Raw genomic sequence first — 23678 nt, 5'->3', positions numbered from 1 at the left:
TTCATCGTGGTTTAAGCCATGATAGTATGTGATAGTACCATGATACTACCTTTCTTGTAGTTTTTGACATCTCTGACAAATTTCCTTTTGAGCTGACGTTTTGCTTTTCTAACTGCATCTCTGCACACCCTCGCAATGCCCTTGTGCTTACTTGGACATAATCCTGAAGCCCTGAAGAAGGTTCACAGAGAACTGGACAAGGTGTTTGGTATGTTTTCCATTCCTCCTTTATCAAGATTGAAGAAACTGAGATAGGAATGCACCATGTGGCCATTCTAGGATTTTAAGTAGCTATAGGTGGCTGGGATGGGTGCTGGAATATTTGCAAGGGAGATTGCTGAGGTTTCCCAAGTAAAGGGTAGGGTGGTGGTTTTTTTTTTTTTTTTTTTTTTTTTTTTTTTTTTTTTTTAATGGTAAAGCAATGGTAAAGCAGTTATAGAAACCTTCCTGTTTGCTGTTGTTTTGATCCTTCTTTCCTTTTTCTCCTTAGGAAGATGTCAAGTATTGATTGGCACAAATACTCTTGTTACAATTTGTGCCCTACCGAGATTTTCCCTGACCTGGAAGAGTTTAGTCCTGAGTGATTCTTCCCTGAACATTGTAAGGAAAAGCACCTGTATGGTTTCTAAATATTTAATGTTGTTGATAGTTTGTATGTATCCATCACTTTGTAAAGGACATTTCTGGTCTCACTAAGGGGTGATATGAAGGACATTTCACCCTTCTTTTCCCTTTCAGTCTTGTGGTTTCTTGGTAGGCTTTTCACCTGAGTGTAGGTGTCAGGGTGTCAGTAGCAGGGCTGCTACTGGGGTGGCCTCTCTGAAAAAAGGCTAGAGAGGAGAACAAAATTCCTTCTGGCTCCACTCTGGAGCCACTGCATGACATAGCTGAGCTCAGCAGCCAAGCCAGTGGCACCTCTAAAAAAGTATTTACAAGTGTCCAAAAAAATGCTAAACAGAGGAGTGTGGGGAGGGAAAAGAGAGGGGGGAAACAGCAGTGCAAACACCAAGGTCATTGAAGAAGGAGGCAGTGCTCCAGGCTCCAGAGCAGAAATTCCTCAGCAGCATGTGGAGAAACCATGCTGCAGCAGGAGAAAAGAGTAAGGAGGGAGCAGCAGAGAGGAAGTTTTGTCTTTGTTTCTAACTTCTTTGTTATCTCTTTTTAATTGTCTATAAATTAAATACAATTTCCAGAGTTGGGTCTGTTTTGCCCATGATGGTAACCAATAAGCAATGTTCTAGTCTATTTTGGCCCATAAGCTTTTGCATCCTGTTGAGGGAGGGGAGTGTATGGGTGGGTGTCTGACTGCTGGCCAAGGCTAACCCACCACAACTTCTAAGAGGTTGTACAGCTGTGACTGTGTTACGTGCAGGCACATCAAATGTGGACAAAGAACTTCCTAGAGCAAATCTTATAAAAAACTACCGATACCAAATCTTCCATGCTGCAAGAATGCAGGTAGCAGATTTGCAGTGCTGTGCTTTTGTGACCCACAAGTTTGTCCTGGTCTTAAACTTCCCTGTTTATTCATCCTTCATGACCTCTGGCACACTTCATGTAGTGTGTTGCATGCTGCTGAATGCTTTCTTTAAACTTACTGGAGTTTAGCAAGGAGGAGGCTCTGTACAATCAAGCCAAATCACAGAGAAGTGGGCGGAATCTTCACTTGTGACCTTGGATGAGTTGTGATCATCTGGCTTGGGAGTGTGCGCTTTCTTTGACACATTGATGAATAAATATAGGTGTGGTGCTTTGGTAGCTACTTTGTATTAATTGTTACTTATGCCAACATCACTGACACCTTATCAGAACTGCTCTGCAACAGTAGTATGTGTTCTGGGGTGTGAGTGGTGGTCTCCATTATTGTAAATCATGTTGTTATCCTGGTAGGGAAGATTATAGTATCTTAGGAGGCAGGCTTTTGTATTCTGTTGGGGATAATTAATTCATGCAAAATGTCTTGTAGTGAAGCATCTCAAGTGATGGCTATGGAACAAAGTGGTTGCTGCTGTACAGTGAACACTACGCTGCAGAAACCAAGCAAGGTATGCTTGATGGAGGTGGCATCAAAGCAATTGGTCTGTCTCTGAAAAACAGCTATGGTCTCTGTCTCACAAATGCTGTTAATCTCCTTTGCCTGTGTGAGAGAGGGTCCACAGAAGGATTTGAAGCTGGAGTCTTCCTCAGGATTTGTTCTTGGAAGCCTGGATTTTGGGTATGAAGCTGTAGTAGCCTAGTGTGTGTATGAAATTTAGAATCAGGCCCTAAAATTCCTCTCTGAGGATGTAGTGGTTTGAAAGCAAAACAAGTGAGAGGCTCCAAGTCAGAAATACAATTTAATAAGAAGAAAGAAAAAAAAAGTACAATAAAATAAAAGCAATAATACAAAAACCACTGACAGAGTCAGAATATAACCTAAGCAGGGTGATGGAAGCAGTCCAGATGAGGTGGTCTTCCTGAAGCAGTGATCCCATAAAAAGGTCTGATAGCTCTGGTCCTCTGGGAATCTAGTGAGTAAGGACTGCTTGTACTTTCCCAAATCCCAGGTTATATCTAGGTGGGAATGTTTGGTTCCTCCCCCTGGGTGGAGCATCTCACAATGGGATGATGAGTCATGCAGGGGGTCCTTGATTGCCAATTAAACAGAGATAACTCCCGGAGGGAGTTATTTATGAGTCATGCAGCAAGGCATTTGATGGGCCATTAACAGAAGATAGCCCAGAGGGAGGGGGTCTGGGAAAACACTGCTCCAACAGTTGGATTCAACAGTTCATGAAGATGGTGATAGAGTACTTTGTGCGCATCTTGTACTACAACCCAGGACAGAGGACTGGGGATATCTCTGAGCTCTCTAGCTGTCCAGCTGTTGACATTTGGAAATGGAGACATACTGTGTTATATTTTCTTTGTCTGGGTGTTGGCTGTTGTGGACTACAAATAGCCTGTTTATTTCAGAGTAGCATTCTGCATAGAGGTTAATCATGTTGCAATGGTGTGTGTTCAGAAAGAGACAAGCTCTTGCTAAGAAAACCCTTCTTAAGAGAAAAACCAGTTTTTCAGAATGAGTTGTGTACTTCTCTATTGTCCCTCTGATGTATCAGATCCTCTTTAGACTTGCTTTGCTCTATTTTTGTTTTGTTTTCTTGCTGTTAATGATGATTTTATTTTTTTAAGTTATTGAAGAATCCAGGCTGCATTCTAGGGAACAGCAGATGCCTGTGCTCTCATTGTGTCTCTTGGCTGACGTGGCTGCCTACCAGGTTGCTTGTCTTCTGTCAGCACAGGTAGACAGGCTTCCACTTAGGCAAGAGACTGAATAAGAGCAGGTTTGCACTGTTACAAGCATTTATAAAAGCAAAGATTCACTAACCAGTGGTGTGCTCACAGAAATCCAATACTGAACAAAAAGATCTGTCTCTAAAAAGGAAATGCTAATCACAATCTGGTAGAAAACTAATTTCCTACATAACACCCTCCAAGTTTTGTTAGGATTCCAAGTCTTGGTGATTTAATTAGGCCTCAAAGATGCTAGACCTCTCATTTCTTGTTTCTTGGGTATATATATTTTATGTCTCATCCCAGTGTTTCTGTCTTTTATTAACATCATCACCATTAACATCATTGCTAGCTGCTGGCAGGATGTTGCAATGTTTGTTTTGCAGTGTTCTCTACTGCTTTCCCCATGCCTTTCTACCTTCTCCTTGCTGTTTCACAGTTTTGGGTGCGTTTTTTTTTCCCTGTAGAAGGAGTAATCAGCAGTTAGAAGTACAGATTTTTGACTCAGAATCACTTCATATAATTACTCACTTCATCTAATTACTGGTCGAACAAAGGCAACAAACTGCAAAACTTTTTGTAAATATAAGAGTATAATTATTCAGCTGATCACCATGTTAAAAAGACAAAATGTGAGTCTCTTCATCCTGTGTGCTTGCTTCCTTTCTAGACTGTCACCTGAACAAAAGAGGGGACTGATGATTGTGTAACTTACCTTCTAGGCTGTCACCTGAACAAGAGGGGACTGATGATTGTGTAACTTGCCTGTGTTGTATATATATACCTGTCAGGACGGGTATATATCTGCTGCTTTCTGTCACCATTACAAACCATTACAAACAACAGCAAGAGTGGCAAAGTTCATTTCCAGCTGTTTACTGTGCAGAAAGATACAACAGTCAGCATTTATGATAAAGTCTCTACTAGGAGATTGCAAGAACAAAGTGCCAAAATTTATTACCCTCTGATGCCAAGGGTCACAGAAACCTTACTTCTGATGTTCTGAGCTTTCTGTTTGTTTTTTTTATCTTAGTTGTTTTGTTTATGCTGATTGTTGATTTGCTAAAAATGCTTGTGCAGTCACTGCAGTCATTTTTGGTACAAAGCAGAGAGGATAAATGTGACTATGGCCATAAATACCATTTGTGGTTTTTCGGTGGGGCAAAGTTTTGTGAATTGGCTGTGAACCATGCTGCCTCTACCAAAATTCTGCTTGACCAAAAGGTTTCTGGGCACCTGCTTTTAGAAACAGATGCTCAGTAGCCCTGCAGCAGTGAGAAGATACCCTGGATCCTGCTGAGGCAGGAGGGGCAACAGTGTATACGGTGGGTTTGGTACTGTCTACCCAGGCACTTTGCAAGTTGGGGCACAGGTTCTGGTGCTGCCAGTTGTTTCACTGGCACCCTTTGGCCTGTGCCTGAGCATTCAATAGTGAGATCAGTAAAGGCCATTTTGCGCTGACGAGCATCAGTGTGCTTTGCAGTGTTGCTGTTTCTCAGGGGTCTTTATGGGCTTTGGTTTTTGTAACCCCTTGAAGCCATCAATCCAGCTGAAACAAGGTATTCTCCATCTGGCCCTTTAGTGTTGGACTGCACTGGAGCAGTTCTCTCTGGCAAAATGATGTTGAGCACCTGAGAACAGATTAAGAAAGATGATACTGAGAGAACTCATCTATCCCAAATCGGCAAAAAGGTTTTTTTTTTTCTCTTGGTGATGGTTTGTTTTTTCCTTTTGAGGTATTGCATGAGCCTGCAAAGAAAGTTCTCACTCCTCGCTTGTCTTGAGCCAAGTGAGGGCAAGGAATTGTTCCCTCTGGGTTGCCTGCCACCAGGAAATGCTAGCAGGCATTCAGCTAGCAGCCTCTCCATATGAGTGTTTTTAACTTTGTTTATTTTCCTGGCAAGAAGCTACGCCCTTGGCTTGTGTTGTGGCTCCGCCTCCTGCTCTTCTGGCCAGCTTTTCCTCGCATTTGGCTCACTGCAACTGCAGTGCCCGGTACGGGCAGTGCCAGTTTTGCAGCAGGGATCAAGGCTCAGAGCAGGAGGCTGAGAGGTGATCATGGAGGTTGTGGAAGAATTCTCAGGGAAACTCCAGCTGCTACCCTGGGGAACTGGGGTCATTGCTCTGCTTTTGACAATTGTGACTGTGTGCTCCCTGCCCTCCCTGATGGAATACTGGAGGCGATGGCGGATGTTGAACACAGTTCCGGGCATCAGCCCCTGCTATCCTGTGCTGGGAAATGCCCTGCTCTTAGAGCGGAAAGGAGAAGGTAATGCCGGCTCTCACTGTAGCCTAGTTGCAGTGAGCTCCCTGCACTGCCTGGGGTTTGCTGGAGGAGCCAGTGGTGGTGAGGTGCTTGTGTTGCTGAGTTGTAGCCGACTGGGGAAGGGGAGTGGGATATCAGAGGATGTGCTGCTGCCTTTAGGTCTGGGCAATCTGCAGAGGGGAACAGTGTGAGGAGTGGGCAGTGAAGAGGAAGTGAGAGGAACTGCATTAATGTGGCATAATTATTGGTCTCAAAGAGTAACTAGAGGTTAAATCTGACAGCAGCTGCTGCTAGGCTCAGACCGTTAAGTTCTTGGTAGGGTGGAGCATGAATGCTGTGGAATGTGTTTTAGTGAGATCGAGACATTTGCGGGAAGTGCTGTTACACAAAGTTGAACGCTATGTTGTCATGACTTTTTGCTGTGATTCAAACAAAACTTTAAACAATTACTTTCCCCCAAGCGAGGATGTGCAAGGGACTTTAGCATGCCAAGTTGCTTTTACCCGGGCTCACTTCCAGAATCATCTGTGACTTAGATTTATGTGGTAGATGCAAAAGAACTTGTTGAGCATTTATAGTACATCCCTCAAAAGCAAATCTTTTTGTTCTTGTACTGATTAATGGGACCTTCTTTTTGGCAGGTGCATGAGAGAGCACTAATGTGCTAGGTGTTCCCTTTCCATTTGGTATTGATTTTTTAACAGGAACATATTTCTTAAGGAGTTTGTGTTATGAAGGCATTGCTGAGTCTGCTGCCAGTGGCCCACACTCTTGTGTGTGTTGGTGATGCCTGTGTATGCCAGTTCTGACCTGTGCACATGTGTTGCTGGCTGTGATGCTGTGTATGCTGCCTGAAGAGAGGCTAATGGGTCGTGGGAGCATGGTGAAGTCAAGTGTGAGTGCAGCATTGGAACACAAATTGCCCAGTGCTGACCCATGCTGAGACACAGTCCCTCTGTTCACAAGGCCCACTGTCATCATATCTTTCCTCTGGATCCAGTCTCATATCTAAGTACAAATATGAGGGATCTGTGGTGAATGTGAAGGCAGACAGATTTCCACAGCTGACTTTGGGGGAGCGGTAGGAGGATTATAGGATGTTTACATGAGCTGGACTAAGTGATAATTTTTTTTTTTTTTCTTTTTTAAAAAAAATCTTCTTAAATCAAACCAAACTAGAACATTACTTCTATCTCCAGAGCAATTTGATGTGAACTCTGGTGTTCTGTGTAGGCCCTAATCTCATTTGTGAGCAGGAATCACATAGCTCCCATGGTCAACCATCCTTGTTTTTGTTTATTTATGTAAAAATGGGTGAAGTTTGTGGTTTATAATCTTTTTCATTAAAAATATGACCAAAGAAACTTTTAAAAGGGGTAAAGTTCTATAGCAGAAAGGAATATAACTTTTCATATGATGGGGATTTTTTTATTGGTATTACTAGACAATTGCTGGAAAATGTGTTATTTTAATCATGGCAATATTAGGAAAAATATTTTAAAAATATCATAATAATCCAACCCTCTGAATCGTGTTAGATGATGTGTCATTAGAACTTTTTCTAAGACTAGGGAAAACTGTATTTGAGCATCTATTAAGAAACTATTTTTTCTTTTTCCTTTTTTTTTTTTCTCTTTGATATGGGGACCTTTGAATTGTCAACTCTGCAGAGGCTTGTAAAGGTGTCATTCGTTGTTTAAACTTGTTTCTGAAAGGGCAAATAAGTGTTTAATCCTTGAACATTCTGGTCCCTGCCTCTAATACTACTGAATGAACCTGACTGTCCTCCGTGATGAGATAGTATCAAAGATCTTTTTGAGTCAAACCAAATAGCATCTACTCTTCTTCCCATGCAAACAGATTCAACTATCTCCCATGCTTTCTTTATAGCTGAATTGACAAGATATGGACTGGATAATTGCACAATAATGTGGGAGGAGAATTTTCTGAGTGACTGAGCTCACTGGTGTGAGTCCAACTGGCATCTGGACAGCAGTGGTATCCCTGAGGTTGATCTGTGGCATAAATGATGCTGAGTCTTTACCCAAAGAGATTAGGATACCTGAATTGCAAAAAACCACATGTGCAAAATTTGCTGCTTAGTCACAGCAACAGGTTTAATCTAAAACAAAATCAAAATTGCAGGGCATGTGGTCCAAAAGTGTTCATTACAGAAGCCTTGCTTATTTTGTAAATCCCCCTTGTTGAAGCTCTACTCTAATTTCCTATTCCAGATTTTTTTAAACAGCTACAGTTTTATGTTGAAGAATTCAGAAGTTGGCCACTGTTCAAACTTTGGATAGGACCGGTGCCTGTCATGGTTTTGTATCACCCTGACAGTGTGGAGGTGAGTGTGCTGGTCTCCTGTCCATTCTACTGTCATGCAGAGCAGTGTACAACCTGTTAGTGTCTATTTTCTCAATGAAATTTTTGTTAAAAAGGACTTGGACTGATTTGTTTTGGGATGGTCCTCTGATTTATTGCTAAACAGAGGCGTAAAGCAAAGGAATATAAAAAGGCCTAGTCAGCTGGGACTGGGGGAAATAGTGAAGGTGATCAGCAAATGGAAGCACCAAAGGTCTCCTTTAGCTTTGTTTTCACATGTGTGAAAGCTTCTGGTCCCAAGATCAGAACAAACAAGCAGATAGCAGGGAAGATGGGGCTATTGAAATAAGGATAGAACATTATAAAATTCAGGTTGCAATGCTTGTGTCTCTTTGACAAACTTCTGCCTTAAGACTTGGTGGGTCTGTTTTGATGCCATAAAATGTAGTCATTAGTTTTCCGTCCAACAGTAATTGTCCTTGAACTTTCTCTGTTGGAGTGTTTATTGAAAAAACAGTGAAGAAATCTATCTCCATCTGACATATAGTATTTTTTCCTCTCCGTTCATTTTTCTGACAGGTTATTCTGAATAGTTCAAAACATATAGAAAAATCATACCTGTATAAATTCCTGCATCCATGGCTGGGCACTGGACTTCTGACAAGGTATAATGTATAGTGAAATGCAAGTGCACTGCTGTCTTTTTGAAATTTGCGGGGTATATGATAAGAAGAGGTCTTGGTGGCAGGAATGCTGTGTGTATTTCTTAACAAAGATTGTGTGCATTGCTTACCTCAGCTGGTCATACTGCAGATCAGTAGGATAGGCCTGAGGTTGGTCATGCTTTGGGGTAGGATTGGAGAGTATCTGCATGCTTTCCTTCATTTCATTCATAAAGTAGAGGATCAAGAGAAGTGAGCCTGAGTAGGAGCACAATTCAGGAGTGGAGAGAGGGAGGAGTAGTGGTACAAGGGTTTGGTATCCTCCATTCAGGTCAGGGCAAAGGAAGGATTGGTCTGGATGATGCAGATATTCAAGAGTGAGAGCAAGGTAAGTATAGAGTGGCTTTGGTATCTTTGAGCCTCTTCTGAGTTTTTGAAAAAAGGTCAAGGTTCCTGTGTAAATGGTTTGTTGCTTGTTTGGAGCCCTCAGAGGTGGACTCCTCATGCTTTATGATGGGACCATGGAATTGTAAAAGCCAGCTGTGCTCCCATGGTGTGGGAAGTGCAAATTCATGTGAGAGGATGAGGCATGCATTTTATCTTGAGTTTTGTTCATGGCCTTTAGGAAGGCAGTGAGTAATCAGTAGCAATGACGAGGTGAGGTCCATGGGCATCAGGCATGGTGTATCCTCACTGTTCTTCCTTACTGGTTGTTTTGTGTTCCAGAAACGTACAGAGATATTTTAACTTACTTGTGCTTGTGAAAATGTAGAGGAGGAGAATGTTTCCGTTTCTGCTGATTAGGGGCAGCAGTGGCAGGCAGCAAGCAGATATGCTGGTCTGTGGACTGCCCCAATAGCAAGTTAACAGGGGCAGTGGTGTGATAGTTTTACCCTGTAAGCGGAAGTGCCAGCTGTGTGCTTGTGGGGCGTGTGATTTGGAAGAAGTGAACAAGGACCCCCAGAAAGCTGGTGACACTCACTGAGTCTCCATGCTTGTCATTTGCATGTGGGAAGTGATTACCTGTCTCTAAGGAAGTAGATTGTAGCCAGGCCTTGAGGCAGTCATTCTCATAATGTCCCTAGGTGCTAGTTCTCTGGAGGTCTCATTTCATGGTCAATGGATGAAGGCAAGGACAACTACTGATTCAGAGAGATGCTGGGTTGGGTTTAGGCTTTGATGCTGAATGGCTGGTTTGGCCTCTGGCTGGCTTCTGCTGGTCCCTCTTAACCTGTGCACTGACTAACAAGGATGTATTGTCTGGAGACTTTTTGGCATTTCTGTTTGTTGAGATCAGCTGGAGAAATGGCGGCTTCTGCTTCCAAGAGACCTGGAGCAAGAAATATTTCCATTTTCTCCTTCTGTGGAGTGCTATGAACAGCTTGAAGAAACATCTACAGTGTGTCCACCTCTTCCAGGCTGCAGTATTTACCATGTACTTACGTAATGGCGAGGATATTATTTTTGACTATGCGCTTTTTAGCCTTCCTTCTTCCTATTAATTTTACAGTACTGGAGACAAGTGGCGGTCGCGGAGGAAGATGATAACTCCCACGTTCCACTTTGCAATCTTGAATGACTTTCTAGAGGTCATGAATGAACAAGGAAATATTTTGGTCAAGAAACTTGAGAAACATGTTGACAAGGAGCCATTTGATGTCTTTATGGACATCACTTTGTGTGCCCTTGATATCATTTGTGGTAAGTCCTGTTCAGTTATTGTGGTAGAACTGTGAATGATGCAGAAGATCATGAGTTTAGGTGTGCCAATTTGTGTAAGATGATTGAAGAGGAATGTCCCTGCATATTTTCTAAATACATTTCCGTCCTTCCCAAGTTTTTTCCCAGGGTCTAGTCTGTGCTTCTGAGCAGCTGAGTTTGTGGGACTGGCAGGACAGAGGTAGCAGTCTGAAGTGAGGTTGTCTTGAGGAGCAGGATTCCCTGCAAAGGGATATGTGTATTCACTTATTGAAGGGATGGTGTGATGACAGTCAGAAGCTGGGAGCAGTAGTAACTTACTGTGTACACTGCATTTCACTTTGCACTTGTGAAATGTTGATATTTTCCTCTTAGAAACAGCAATGGGCAGGAATGTGGGTGCCCAGAAGAATAAGGATTCTGACTATGTTTCTGCTATTTACAGGTAAATGGACATTTTCCTTAGTTACTTATGTAGTTGAGGTGGAATTAATGGTGCTGGTGTCAGGAAGGAAGGCCAGGGAGTCAGAGAGGGAGGGATGTAAAGCATTGGAACAGACTAACCCTGAATCACTGAATACCCTGGAGGCGTTTGAAAGACATGTTCCTATGGCGCTTAGGGTCATGGTGTGGCAATGGGCTGGGTTAACACTCGGTTAGCAGTTGGACTCAATGGTCTAAAAGGTCTTTTCCAACCTAAATGAATCTGTGATCCTATGATCTCACTCCTAGCTTTTGATGGAGCTTGTTGAGACAGGTATGAAACAAAAACGGGTAGATCTGAAGGGTTTGATTACCATCAGTTCCTTGGCCTTTTTCAAATTGTACCACAAGTGTCCTTGAAGTTGGTAATCATTGCTCCTCTGCAGCTGAAGCATGTGCAGGAGCTGAATAGCAATGACAATCACCCCTTCCAAATGTACTCCAGTTCTGTTTGAGCATGCTTGAAGTCTCACATTGTTCATTTTAAATGCATTTTTAAGTACTTTTACCTGCAGTCTGGTATCTGAACATTCAAAGAAATGCAATGCTTTCAGAAACCGTTTGAGTTCTTGGGGCAGGTATTTTGGGAGCCTGTCATGAGTAATCTTTACAACACTGTCAATGCTTTGCTGAAGTGGGGTGTGACTGGAAGACTTAACAGGACTGTTTCAAGAGGATTCCAACTAAAGAAGAATATGATGTCCCTCTCAGAGACCAATACTTAAAGATACAAAACATGGTGATGGTGGGATAAGTAACAGAAATTTTGAGATGGTGTAAAATCAAGACACAAATTTGAATGGTCTTCCTTTCAAGTAATGGGTTTAAACCTACACAATACGTAAAGTTCTACTTCGTTAGGGTATATAGAAGTGTTTTTTTTTATGTTGTTCTTGAAATGTGCTATAATTTGGTGGTTTTGTCAAGTAATGTTACATTGTATAATTGTTTTGTCCCTAGGATGAGTGATCTAATCCAACGGCGACAGTTGAGCCCTTGGCTTTGGCCTGACTTTTTGTATATATTGTTCAAACAAGGAAGAGAGCACAAGAGGAGCCTCAACATCCTTCACAATTTTACAGATACAGTATAGAGTCTTTTAAAAATATATTATTTATAATGATAATTTTCATTGTTGGTTCAAAGTTTTGCACTCAGATCTTCGAAATGGGGATGAGGTTCAGCCTCCTTGATATGCTGTCGCTCTGTTGGGATGTTGAGGAATGCCCTGAAAAGAAAACAGGAGCTGACTTCCCTTTCAGGATCTTTGTTGATTTTAGATGAGGAAGTAGACCACTCCAAGGGAGTGCCAGAACTTGCAGGTCCTTGACAACTGAAACAAACAACAGAAATTCATTGAACTCTTGTTCTGCCCTGTTGGGGAAGATGAATCAGGGAAACCTTATAAATATGATTGTTTAGCAAAAGATTCTGAAAATATGAAACCTATAATCGAAATAGAAATGGAAGCTTACTTTGAGTTGTAGGATACTGAGTCTTAGTTACTACATAACGTGAAAACAGTAGCCTAGCCAGCTGAAGAAGAATCCCTTTTGATGGAATGATACCTTTCTGCTGGCTAGGAAACCAAAGGTCAATGTAGCAAAACAGAAAAGTCTAAAGAGTAGTTTTTAGAGTTTAAAATATAACATAGTATGGCAATGTAGTAGTTCTTATAGGCTATATGTAGATTCTATTGGATTTTGTGTCTTGTATTGGTTGGTCACTGTAAATTAGAATATTCATCACAAAAGGAGATATAATGCATTGTAAAGAGGACCTTGCTCTCTTATCCCGGCTCCTCTCTACTCCCTGCTCTCTTGCTCTTTTACCTCTTCCCCCTGCTCTCTGACCTCTGCCACCTTGCTCCCATGCTCCTTTCTCTCTTAACTTTTACCCCCTTGTTCTTTCTCCCGCTCTCTCTGGGACTTCCCTTCAGCCGAGGCTGGTGGCTGAAGGCAAGGCCCTTTTTACCCACGACCCATGCAATAAAACCACATATTCTAGAATATCTCAGGTCAGCAGAATTCCTTTTCCCTGCCGTCCGTGGATTGCACCTACACTGCCCCAAAAGCTCCACATCTGGGTCATCTCCAACAGCTCACTGCCAAGTTTGGAACAGTAAACAAAGGGCTCTGCATGGTAGTGCCACTGGGTTCAGCCCTCAGAAACTGAAGCCTGTATTCATTGTCCCCTATTCAGAACAGAACTGCTGAGAGGCACAAACACATGCAGGTCCCTGCATCAGCAGTAAGGAACTTCGATGCAGAAACCATTTGGCATGCGTGACTCACTTGGCATAAAATAAAGTGTTCTCTCACCTTGTTGGACTGTGGAAGCCCTTTCTCTCACCAAATAATTCCTATGTTATTCTTGCCAAAGTTTGCCATCCCATATCTACTATTGGGATGTTACCAGAGAGGCTGCTATGCCTATGCATGTTCCCCATAATATCATAGTATCAATGTCTATGACAAAGGAAATAATCTTTGAACTTTGGCTACATATAATGAGCCACACTGACTCTGTAGATTTTTTTATACTTCCTCTTATTTGGGGTTGCAGCAGTAAGTCATGAAAGAGGCTCTTAAGAGTACCTAAGGTAACACTTGCGCTCTTCCCATGCTGGGCTGGTGCATTGAATAAGAAGCAAATCTTAGAAGATGAAAAAGGACCGTAAATAATAATTGCACCAGGTGTAGGTGCTGACAGCAAACACTGAGGTGAAGGATGGGTCAATATGTGACACATGCATGTTCAGTGAGGAAAACAATGAATGTGTATGGAACTGTATTTTTTTCTTCCATTCAGTGATTCCTCCAAACAGAATTGCATACTCTACACCCTTTTAAATTATTTTGTTGTTTTTAAGAGCAATGCTAGTTTATTGAAAGGTTCTGTTTTGGCTTTGCAACAACAGTAGCAACTGTAAGAAATTCATATGTTACTGGGTCTGAACGTTGACCTAAAAAAGGGAAATTCAGCCATTGTTCTCATACTGGAGAGAATTTGGGAAGCTTTAGTGTAGCAGGTTCAGTGATGCACATACCTTGACACAGGGTTCTGGGATGCCCTGGCTTCTCTTCAGTTTCTTGAGTTTTTTGGAGCTGGAAGTGAGATCTTTCCTTAGTTCTCAGATGGGATAGAGGAGATTTTATTGGTGATTAACATGTTCACACTGCAGTGATTTTTTTGATATGCTGTTGCCATTGTTGGCATTCATGATTGGCATGTTCCAGATATTCTGGGTATGTTTAGACTACTTGATGACCCCCAAGTTGTTTATGTAGTTTGACTATGTATTTTTTTGATTGCACAAAGGCTGTTCAAGGTTTATTCTATTGCTTGGAGTAAGTGAGGCTGGTCATTATTCATCACTAATACAAAAAGTAAGTTAAATTTCATGACCTAATGCTGTGCCAACTAGCTCATGTAGACTGCTACAGATGGATGTTGTTGTTTTCATAAGTTAGGACAAAACTGTATGAGGTAGACGGTGACTTGTGCTGAATTCGTCGTATCTGATGTAATGGTTCTAATCTCAGGTCATTGCAGAAAAAGCTGAAGAACTTAAAAGCACCACGCAAAAGAAACATGATAATGATAGCAACTGTGAAGAAAGTGGTCCCAAAAAGAGAAAAGCATTCCTGGACATGCTGCTGAACGCAACAGATGATGAAGGGAAAAAATTGAGCTATAGGGACATTCGTGAGGAAGTGGATACTTTTATGTTTGAGGTAACCGAGGAACTCACTGGTATATTGTTCTTTTTTTGTTATTGTTTTGGATGGTTTTGTTTGCTGGGTTTTTGTTTGTTTGTTTGTTTTCTTCCAAACTCAAGAGTCAGAATTAGCAGGTGGTGACTCTCATCTTAGTTCAGGAGGTTGCTTCTAGCATGATGTTATTTAAGCCCTGGAAACCTAAGAGAAAATTTCAGTGGTAGGTAGGATAGAAGCATTGGTATGCCCTGGAAAAACTTTGGATTATGCATATGTGGTGGGCCCTGCCTATGTCTACTCATGAAAGCAGGTGAGAAATGAAAGCTTTAGTGGCTGACATGGACCGTGGGCTTTTACCTTTTGTTGCAAACTTCATTAACACTGAAGAGACCTCTAAATAGTTTCTCTGTTTTGACTTGCATTTTGTTGTGTCTCCTCACATTTTTCCCTAGCTACATTGGCTAGAGTCTTCTGGTTCTGTGGTCTACTGTGCATCAGTGCTTCATCTTCTTGTAGAAACTTGTCATGGAATAGCTTGGGTTGGAAAGGATTGTCTTAAAGATGGTCTAGTTACAACCCTCCTGCCATGGGCAGGGATGCCATCATAGGTTGCCACGGCCCCATTCCACCTGGCCCTGGACACCTTGAGAGACAGGACATTCAAAACTTCTCTAGGGAACATGTTCCTCACTACTCTCTGAGTAAAAAATTTCTTCCTAACACCTAATCTCAATCTCTTCTCTTTTAGTTGAAAATCATTCCCTCTTGTCCTATAAGTACCTGTTCAGGTAAAATGTCACACTCCCTCTTTTTTTAAATGAGTCTTCTCTAAGTAATGAAAGGCCACAATAAGGTCTTCCCAGAGCCTTCTCCAGGCTGAACAACCCCAACTCTCTCAGCCAGTCTTCATAGGAGAGGTGTCCCATCCCTCTGATCATCTTTGAGTCCCTTCTTCTTGTCTGATTCCCTAAGTGAGGATCTGAAGAGGATTTTCACAAGTTTTCCACACACTTCCATTAGATGGACCTGAATTCTCTCGGAAAAGCTTAATTCATAGAATCATATTAATACTGTTGTAACCTAGAGAAGCTCTCATCTTGCCATTTCTGTACTACAGCAGCATCCTGAACTTCACCACAAGTGTGTTTTTTAGTATAAAAATCCTTTTTGGGTCAGCTTTTCCCTTTTCTGTTCCTCCCTTTTTAATGGTAATTTTTTTCCCCTTCATTGGTTCACCTTTTCGTCTCTCTTTTCCTTTCCTCTGCTTCCCACAGTGCTGGGAACTACTAGTTGAGTCCCTTCTCATAGAAAACCAAGTATTTCCCCCTATGGCTACTGTACTGTGTCTCATTAGACCATTTTTAGATCGTTTGGTAAAGGTTACAAGTTGTGTCCATTGTATCTCTCCTGTGATAGTCACTGTTGTCCCACCTCCCCCCCCCCCCCCCCCCCCCATCAGATGCTGACTGCACAGTAACCAAAAAGATGAATATACATCTGATTGTGTAGATACTGATAGTTCACACAGCTCCTGAGAATCAGAAGAGAAAGATTTTGCTTGGGCTATTTCAGTACTTTGCCCTTTCATCAGCAGAGTTGTGGATTACCTTTTATCTTGTTAGCTAGTGTGTTGTAAACAGTTATTCACTCTTGATTCTTGCTTTTATTGTGGTCATGGGACTAATAAGTCTCACTTTTCATACTAACTGCACACCTAAGTATTTACAAAGCCCACTGGTGCATGGGAACAGAGTTGAAGTAAATGTCTTTGTAAATCTGGTCCTGTAGGGCCATGATACAACAGCAGCTGCCATAAACTGGGTCTTGTACTTGCTTGGACGAAATCCAGAAGTTCAGAAGAAGGTTCACAGGGAATTGGATGAGGTGTTTGGTAAGTTTCCATTCCCCCTTCGTTGGAGTTTTGCCGCATTTATGAGTGGAAATGCGTTAAAAGCCTAGAAGTAGAAGGGGACTTTAGAGCATGCCTTGTGGCCCTTCTGGAGCTTTCAGCAGCTAGAGGTGGTTGGGGTGGGTGCAGGAAGGTCTTGTAGGGTCATACAACCAACCTTATGTCTTTGAGGCAAGATGTGCATGTTCAATATATTTGTAACACCTTCATATATGTAGTCTTGGTGCATGATGAGAATTTTTGGGGGATCCAGGATGACTTTTTTTAGCCAAAGGATGGGGAGTTTGGGTCTTGGTCATCCCTCTATTTGTTTTTGGACAGACAATACTGAACGTTCTGTTACAACGGACGATTTGAAAAATCTTCGATACCTTGAATGTGTTGTGAAAGAAGCTCTTCGCCTCTACCCTTCAGTTCCCATGTTTGCCCGTACCTTGAGAGAGGATTGCTGTATTAGTAAGTGGTGTTCAGTGTTTGCCACTTTCCCTTATGTTAGCATTTCTGCTAAGGGCAGCATTGTTTCATTTTTTACTGTTCTGTTGTGTATAGGAAATCATTTGTTTGCTGTTTTGACCCTTCTGCCTTTCTCTCTTCTCTTTAGAGGGATATCAGATACCAAGAGGTGCAAATATACTTGTTGTAACTTATGCCCTGCATAGAGACCCTGAGGTCTTCCCTAACCCAGAGGAGTTCAGGCCTGAGCGATTCTTCCCTGAAAATTCTAAGGGAAGGCACCCATATGCTTATGTGCCCTTCTCAGCTGGTCCCAGGAACTGCATTGGTATGTATCTGAAGAGGAAGCCCTTCTAATGTAATGGTTCTGCTTTTGAATGTGGTAGCTGAGACAGCAATGAGTACTGTTTATATAGTGTTGTTCTTCACTCTTCACCTCTGAATTCTGGGCACTGTGTGCCCTGCAAGCTTAGTATTTGAGCTGCCCCATTTGTTTCTTCTGAGGGATTTCCTTTCTTCCTAGGGATCAGTGTCTATCATGCTGATATTTCTTCCTCACTGCTGTGCTGTCTGGCAGCATGTTATTGAGCTCCTGTGTTATGAAATGATTGTTTCCAAATTTCTGACCCTCAGTGTCAGCAACACAGAATGAGAGAAGACACATGTCCTGCACCTGTTTTGCTCTGGAAAGACCTCATCTGTCTCAGGTTTTGAGCTGAATGTCCAAAGCATACAATCTGCAACTGATGTATTCTTTCCCTGTTTCTGACACTGTAGTTGGTTTGGTATTTTCTGTCATCCCAGAACTTTCAGATGCCACTGAGACACTTGATCTGTGCTTCAGGTAGAGGCAGTGTTGTTTATATTGTAGAACATGTGAAAAGACTGTTCCCTGCACTGATTTTAAGTGCAGATGGTGAACATCCAACAGTTGTCATGCCATTTACAGTAATGAGAAATATTACTTTTTTTTATTTTTTTTTTTTTTTTTTTTTTTTGTTTAGTTTAGTTTGGTTTCTGTTTTTGGGGGTTGCGATTGATTTGTTTTGATTTGTCTCATTGGTAGTAGGCAATAGGCGCCCTTTTCTCTTAGAGCAGTGAACTAGGTCTTTCCTTGTTCCAAGGAGAAATCTAATTTAATATAACATGTCTAGCTAGTTCCTGAGCAGGAGCATGTGAAGGAGAGGTGGTTCATTAGTATCATTGCAGAAGTGCATTGTGTGTACATATGTACAAACTTCTCTCTGTATATATAATACAGAGGGGAGAACATAAAAAGTTCTCAGCACTGTGTTTTGTGTCCTTCTTCATTTTTTAGTTTTTGTGAACTGCCTGGGTTGTGGCACTTGGTTTGGTTTCCCTCATGTTTCTCTGTTCTCATGTTTCCTCCTTCACCTATCTCTGAATTGTAAATTGAACTTTGCTCTCTGTGCTACCAAATCATCAGTATGTATGAGGCTTAATGATCACTGAAGGAAGGTCAGTCTGTTATTCCATTGCAGTTGCATCTCCTTTGCCCCTCTCTTCATTTATGGAACCATGAGATTTTTCTCTCCCCATAGTCCCTGTGCTGCACTTCTGCTCTGGTCTGCTATCCATTCCCCCCACCTTGTCCATCCAAGACAAGGCTGTGTTTTGTAGTAGTTCCGTATAAAGGGTTGACTGTTGCTGTGTTGCTGTTTTTGTTCTATGTACCATGGGAGGGAGAACATGCTATGGATTATCCCAAGAAAGCCAGAGTTTTCATGTAGAGAAGATTGCTGGTGTTAGTTGTAGCCGTATGAACTTGATTTTGGCCTAAAGCTAGTTCTTAAGTCCTGTGAGCACACAAGTGCAGCAGCTGTTGATGCAACCTGACAATATGTATTTTTTTCTCTGTCCTGTAACTCGTAGGTCAGCGCTTTGCACAAATGGAGGAGAAAACTCTTCTAGCTCTCATTCTGCGACGCTTCTGGGTGGAATCATGTCACAAGCCAGAAGAGCTTGGTATGTGTGGAGAATTGATTCTTCGTCCAAATAAAGGCATCTGGATTAAACTGAAGAGGAGACCAAATGCTGGATCAGAATGAAAGGAATTTCAAGAGTTTACTTCCAAAAGTTTTCAATTTATTTAGGCTGAGACATATTTTAAAAAATATTTTGATGTTAGTCCAGCAATTTGTTAAAAATAGTTGTTACTGTTTTATTAAAAAAGATGTAGTAATAGTCCCAGTTGCTCTACTTTTATAGTGATTGTGAACTTCATGTTAATCTTTGAAATGCAAGTCTTTAAACCTTAAATTTTAGTGCCTTATCTGCTCAGATGAAACTATTCTATTGACACAGTGCCACAAAAACTTCAGCTATGGTAATAACAACAGCAATGCCTGTGATGGAGTGATCAGCTTACATGCCATGGCATTTTCCAACCAAATGGAAGTCTCAAGTATTTGTAAGGTTTTCAGGTTTCTTGGGTTCTAAAAAATACAAGTGATAATCCTTCTTGGCACTTTTTTTTTTTTTTTTTTTTTTTTTTGCTGATGACTGCCTCTGTAAAAACCAAGCAAAAATCTGGTAACTTCACTCATCCTTGGTAAGCATTTACACCAGTTTGTAAGAAGGGAATACTTTGAATTATTTTTATCAAACTGTGCCAAAAGCATTAATCTGTATAACCATAGCAGGAACTAGATAGTGTGCAAATTACACACAGGATTTCATAATGATAGAACCAATGTATTATTGCAAATTTTGAAAATAAACTTCTACTATGCCTCAATGTGGACTGAAATTGTATCTGTTGAAATTGCATGCCTGTGTGCAGGTACATTGCTGATGAATAATAATTTCTTAGAATCAGTTCCTGTTGGGTGATCAATGAACTAGATTTTACTGTGCTAGTCAAAGCTGAAACAATGAACCAGTGTGCTCTTACCTTCTAGTGCCCTGAAGGTAGCGTACAGAGTTTTTTGCTAATTGATGTTGAAGAGGAAATTACAGTGATGGATTGAAGTGCCTGTGAAAGTTTCTGATTGTACCTTCAGGATGGGTCAAAATCTGCTACTGGCCATACAGCTGGAGAACAGATTATCCACAATTTTTGTAAGCTCTGAAGAAAAACCTGGTGCTAAACCAAGCTGAAGTCCTGTAGTTGGTTTGGCTTTACTTGTGCCCTATGCTTTAGGGCTTCTTTTGACTGGTGTATGTTGCTCCAGCACAGTGCCTGGCACTGTACAAAGAGGGGTGCCCACCAATAACCACACTCTTCAGTGGCTCCTGCCACTTGGCGGTGAGGGCTTTTGGTGTATTGTTGCCTTTAGGTGGTTCTTGGGCTGTATGGACTAATATGGACTGGTCCACTCTAATGATTATTGTGTAACAAAATAAGAAAGGAGTAATCTGTTCTTACTCATTTTGTTGACATTTAGAGATTTTTTTCTCTTGTCTGTTTCCATGTGTCCTTTTAACAACACTTAGTCACTTAATACCTGGGATACTGCTGTACTTTGCAGAATATCATAATAAGGACAAAATAATTTATATTTGTTTCAAATTAATTAGAGGTTTCCTCAAACCTGCCAAATTCTTTATATTCTGATAAGCCTTGTTTTTACCATTTTCTGAGGATGTTCTAAAAAGAAAGTGTTTAATGATTAGTTTACATAAATGAAATCACAGATCTTGACAGATAGTCTATAATCACTACCTTTATTTTACCATTAAGACAAAAAAGCCTTTAACAATAGTAATACTTACATCCTTGAGCCTTCTTCTTCACATAAGGTTTTGTTGCTGTATAATAACAAGAATTTCAGTTTCCAGGGCTGAATCTAAACATTGTCTTTTTTATAATGAGGTAACTTTTGAGACCACCTTCATATGTTAATGCATATAATACATGACACATGTTTTCCAAAGAGATCTCTAAATCAAGGAATTATTTCATGCTTTTGGGTACTTGGCAGTGTGAGCTTTGAAGGTAGATAAAGTTAGCATCCAGAATATGTTTTCTCAGGAGTTTTGGCAGGTAGTTGAAACCTGGAGAGGTACCTCATATCTTAAGCTATGTGCTTAAGTTGAGGACATTCAAGACAGATGAAAACTAATATTACTTCCTTTTTGTCTGTGGGATCTGTTTCATGGAAACAGTTTGTAAGATAGACCAAATTATAATTTTTTTCCCCATAAGATAATTTTTATGACTTCTGTCTATGCTGACAAATAGTTTTTTCTTGTGTTTTGCTTTTGTACCATGCTCTTCTCATATAATGTGTGTATATCTCCTATAATTTCCTTATACTCTCCAAAATGGGCAAGAAAATAATTGAGACAAAAACTGGATAAAACTATAATAAGAAACTCGTTATGAAAAGTGCATGGGTTCAAATGCTGGCACGAGGATGCCAATGTGAAAAATGCCTGTTTAGTGATGCACAAAGTGTCTTTGCCAAGATGAGCACTGATGTAATCCTATAATCTTTGTGTTCTGAGCTCTTCTGAAATGGCAGTGATCTCTTCTGTTGTGAAAATTGGTTCTGAAGCAATCTGACGCTACTAAGGAAATAAATATTGAGGGAAACAGTACTGAACATACAGGTAACTTCATGCCTGCTGGGTAGATAGTAAATACCTTGCATTGTGTAGTGTGCTTTTGTTAGGTTAAATCATGTGATGTGTAGTTGTTGATAGTGGTCAGGAACAACCCTCTAGGTGGGGGGGTTTGTTTGTTAGTTTTGTGTGGGCTTTTGTTTGTTTGTTTTGGGGTTTTATTGTGTGTGGGATTGCTTATTTCCTGTAGGATTGCGGAACGCAGCTAAGCATTGCCAGGTTTCCTGATAAAATACTGGGACAATAAAATACTGTGTAATAAAAACTGCATGTGCATAGTAGATGTTTGTAGTCTTTTTCCAGAGTTCCAGGTATCTGCTGTGTTTTTAAGGCAGCAGTTGATTTCTAAACCAAAATATTATACCTTCTATAAAGATCCCTTTTGTATGGTGTCAGAAAGGACACAGCTTTCTGCTGGGATGACAGACATGGAATGTGTGTTACTGGATCATGGTTTACAGCTGTTACAAGGAATGCTGACAACAATCTGTGACTTCCCTCTTTTGGGAGGTTCTGCTTGAGAGCACCTGCAGGTGCCTCAGAGGCAGTAGAAGTTTCCAGCCACCTTGACACAAACTGCTTTTTGGCCTCTGACAGCTGCATGTTTTGTACACATGCAGGAGGTGGAATAGTGGTGTATACTAGATACCCACCTGTCTTCCTGAATTTAATCCTCATGCTGTAAAAGACAAAATCTCGTATATAAATGCTAGTACACTGCTACAAACAAATCGTTTTGCCGTGTCTGATCTCACATGTCATCTCCTCTTCCAGCAGCTAAAAGAGTCATAGCCTTTGGAGAGCCCTACCCCAATTTTCTTCCTAAAAGAGTATTGGTGCCATGCCCTGGCAAAACTCCCAGTATACAAGTACCTCATTTTATAGTCAGATCATCTTTAGAAGATGACCTTCATGGTCTGCATGGATTAAAAGTTTAAAAACTAAATTAACTCACTTTCTAAGCCAAAAAAACACATACCTCTGAGAGTCTTCTGAAAATGGTAGTCTCTTAGGCTAGTAATTGAGGGGCATATAGAACTTCCTCAAGGGTTACTGTTTGACAGTTTACAGGCCTTGGTCAAGATACTGGGACCCTTCAGTGTATGTTGAAACATTCTGCCTTCTCTAATATCTAACAATAACCAGCATCATGTGCTTTAGCTCCAAAAAGTAAGGCCTTAGGCAGTAATGTGATTTTGCATTTATAGAAAAAAGGGAAAATCTGATTATAAGAAAAAAAAAAAAGCCAAAAAACAAAAAAGACCTCTGAAATAACAAATCCAGTAGCTATTTGTTGTGTAATATTTGCAACTCTCTTCTGTAATATGATCCTGAATTTTGTTTGCATTGATTTTTTATTTGACATCTGATTTGCAGTTTTTTCTGGGCTCTATTTCCAGGAAGACTATTGTTGACATGTAGTTTCAGGATATGGAACTACTAAACTGCTTTTATTTTGATACAATACACAGTTCTACACTATTCACAAATCAGTAAATTATTGTATCCATCTTTTTGCAGCTGTTTTAGGCTTTATCAAGTAAAACAGAAGTTTCTGCCCGAGTGAGACAGTGGTTTCTCCACTCAGATAATGGCATCCTGACTCAGATGAAAAAGCCCTAGACTGTTGATTGTAAGAAGAAAAGATCAAGATTTTGATTTAGAGTTTGTTCTGGCAGCATATGATATTTTATTTCTCTCTCTCCTTTGTCATAGACATAATGATATCCATTAAGTTCTTCAGAATATTTGTTGGTTGATGGATTTTTTTTCCTACTGGAGTGTTCAGGTTCATGAAATTATTACAGTATCATCATTCAGATGGAAGGATGTGCATAAAGCCAAATCAAAATGAGAATTTGGGTTGTTCCCACCCTACTGGTGCTTTCCTTCCCTCATTTCCTCTGAGAAACTTCTCCTCTTGCTCCACATCACAACCAGTAGGTGTTGTCTCATCACAGAGAGTAGATCCTCTTCCACGCTGAAGCTGTTTTTTGAATAGGACTGCCATAAGAATGTGGGATTTGGTTCTGCCAGACAGAATTAGACCTAAATCAGGCTAGAATCCACTAATTTATTTCCTGAGGTGAAACAGTTCAGTAATTCCTGCCACCTTTGCAGATGAATGAGATTTGTGCATGGATCACAGTGGAAATCAGCAGAAAACAGTATTAAGTGAGTAGGCAATTGCACTGCCAGGGGGATGTCATCTTAAAGAACGTGCTTAGGCTGAAGAAGGTTTTGGTTTATTGTAACTACTAAGTCAAAATGAAGCAGAGTCAAACAGAAGAAAACTCTTC

General features: G+C 40.9%; 1 protein-coding gene across 2 annotated transcripts; it reads left to right on the top strand.

The window, feature by feature from the left end:
- Positions 1-494: 494 nt before the first annotated feature.
- Positions 495-19549, top strand: CYP4V2 (cytochrome P450 family 4 subfamily V member 2). Of its 2 annotated transcripts, none has more exons than XM_066185867.1 (11): positions 495-600; positions 7777-7889; positions 8447-8532; positions 10040-10230; positions 10603-10672; positions 11671-11797; positions 14256-14447; positions 16218-16320; positions 16660-16794; positions 16940-17119; positions 18685-19549. In XM_066185867.1, the coding sequence occupies exons 2-11, from the start codon at positions 7860-7862 to the stop codon at positions 18858-18860; spliced, it is 1290 nt and encodes a 429-aa protein (XP_066041964.1). In that variant the 5' UTR covers positions 495-600; positions 7777-7859; the 3' UTR covers positions 18861-19549. The 2 variants fall into 2 exon arrangements, with proteins under 2 accessions (XP_066041964.1, XP_066041962.1); XM_066185865.1 differs by lacking the exon at positions 495-600 and adding an exon at positions 5255-5545.
- The last annotated feature ends 4129 nt before the right edge of the window (positions 19550-23678 follow it).

The sequence above is a fragment of the Chamaea fasciata genome, unplaced genomic scaffold, assembly GCF_029207755.1.
Source record: "Chamaea fasciata isolate MVZ Bird 193981 ecotype frontalis unplaced genomic scaffold, bChaFas1.0.hap1 SCAF_6, whole genome shotgun sequence".
NCBI classification, from domain to species: Eukaryota; Metazoa; Chordata; class Aves; order Passeriformes; family Sylviidae; genus Chamaea; species Chamaea fasciata.
Note: the sequence above shows the minus strand (reverse complement) of the source record. Positions and strands in the feature narration are given on the sequence as shown.

Excerpts from the sequence above, each read along its gene's own strand:
- CYP4V2 (XM_066185865.1), top strand. The coding sequence starts at position 5,335 with ATGGAGGTTGTGGAAGAATTCTCAGGGAAACTCCAGCTGCTACCCTGG. Across the intron at positions 10,231-10,602 it reads TGCCCTTGATATCATTTGTG|AAACAGCAATGGGCAGGAAT; the intron begins GTAAGTCCTGTT and ends TTTTCCTCTTAG. Across the intron at positions 11,798-14,255 it reads TTCACAATTTTACAGATACA|GTCATTGCAGAAAAAGCTGA; the intron begins GTATAGAGTCTT and ends TTCTAATCTCAG.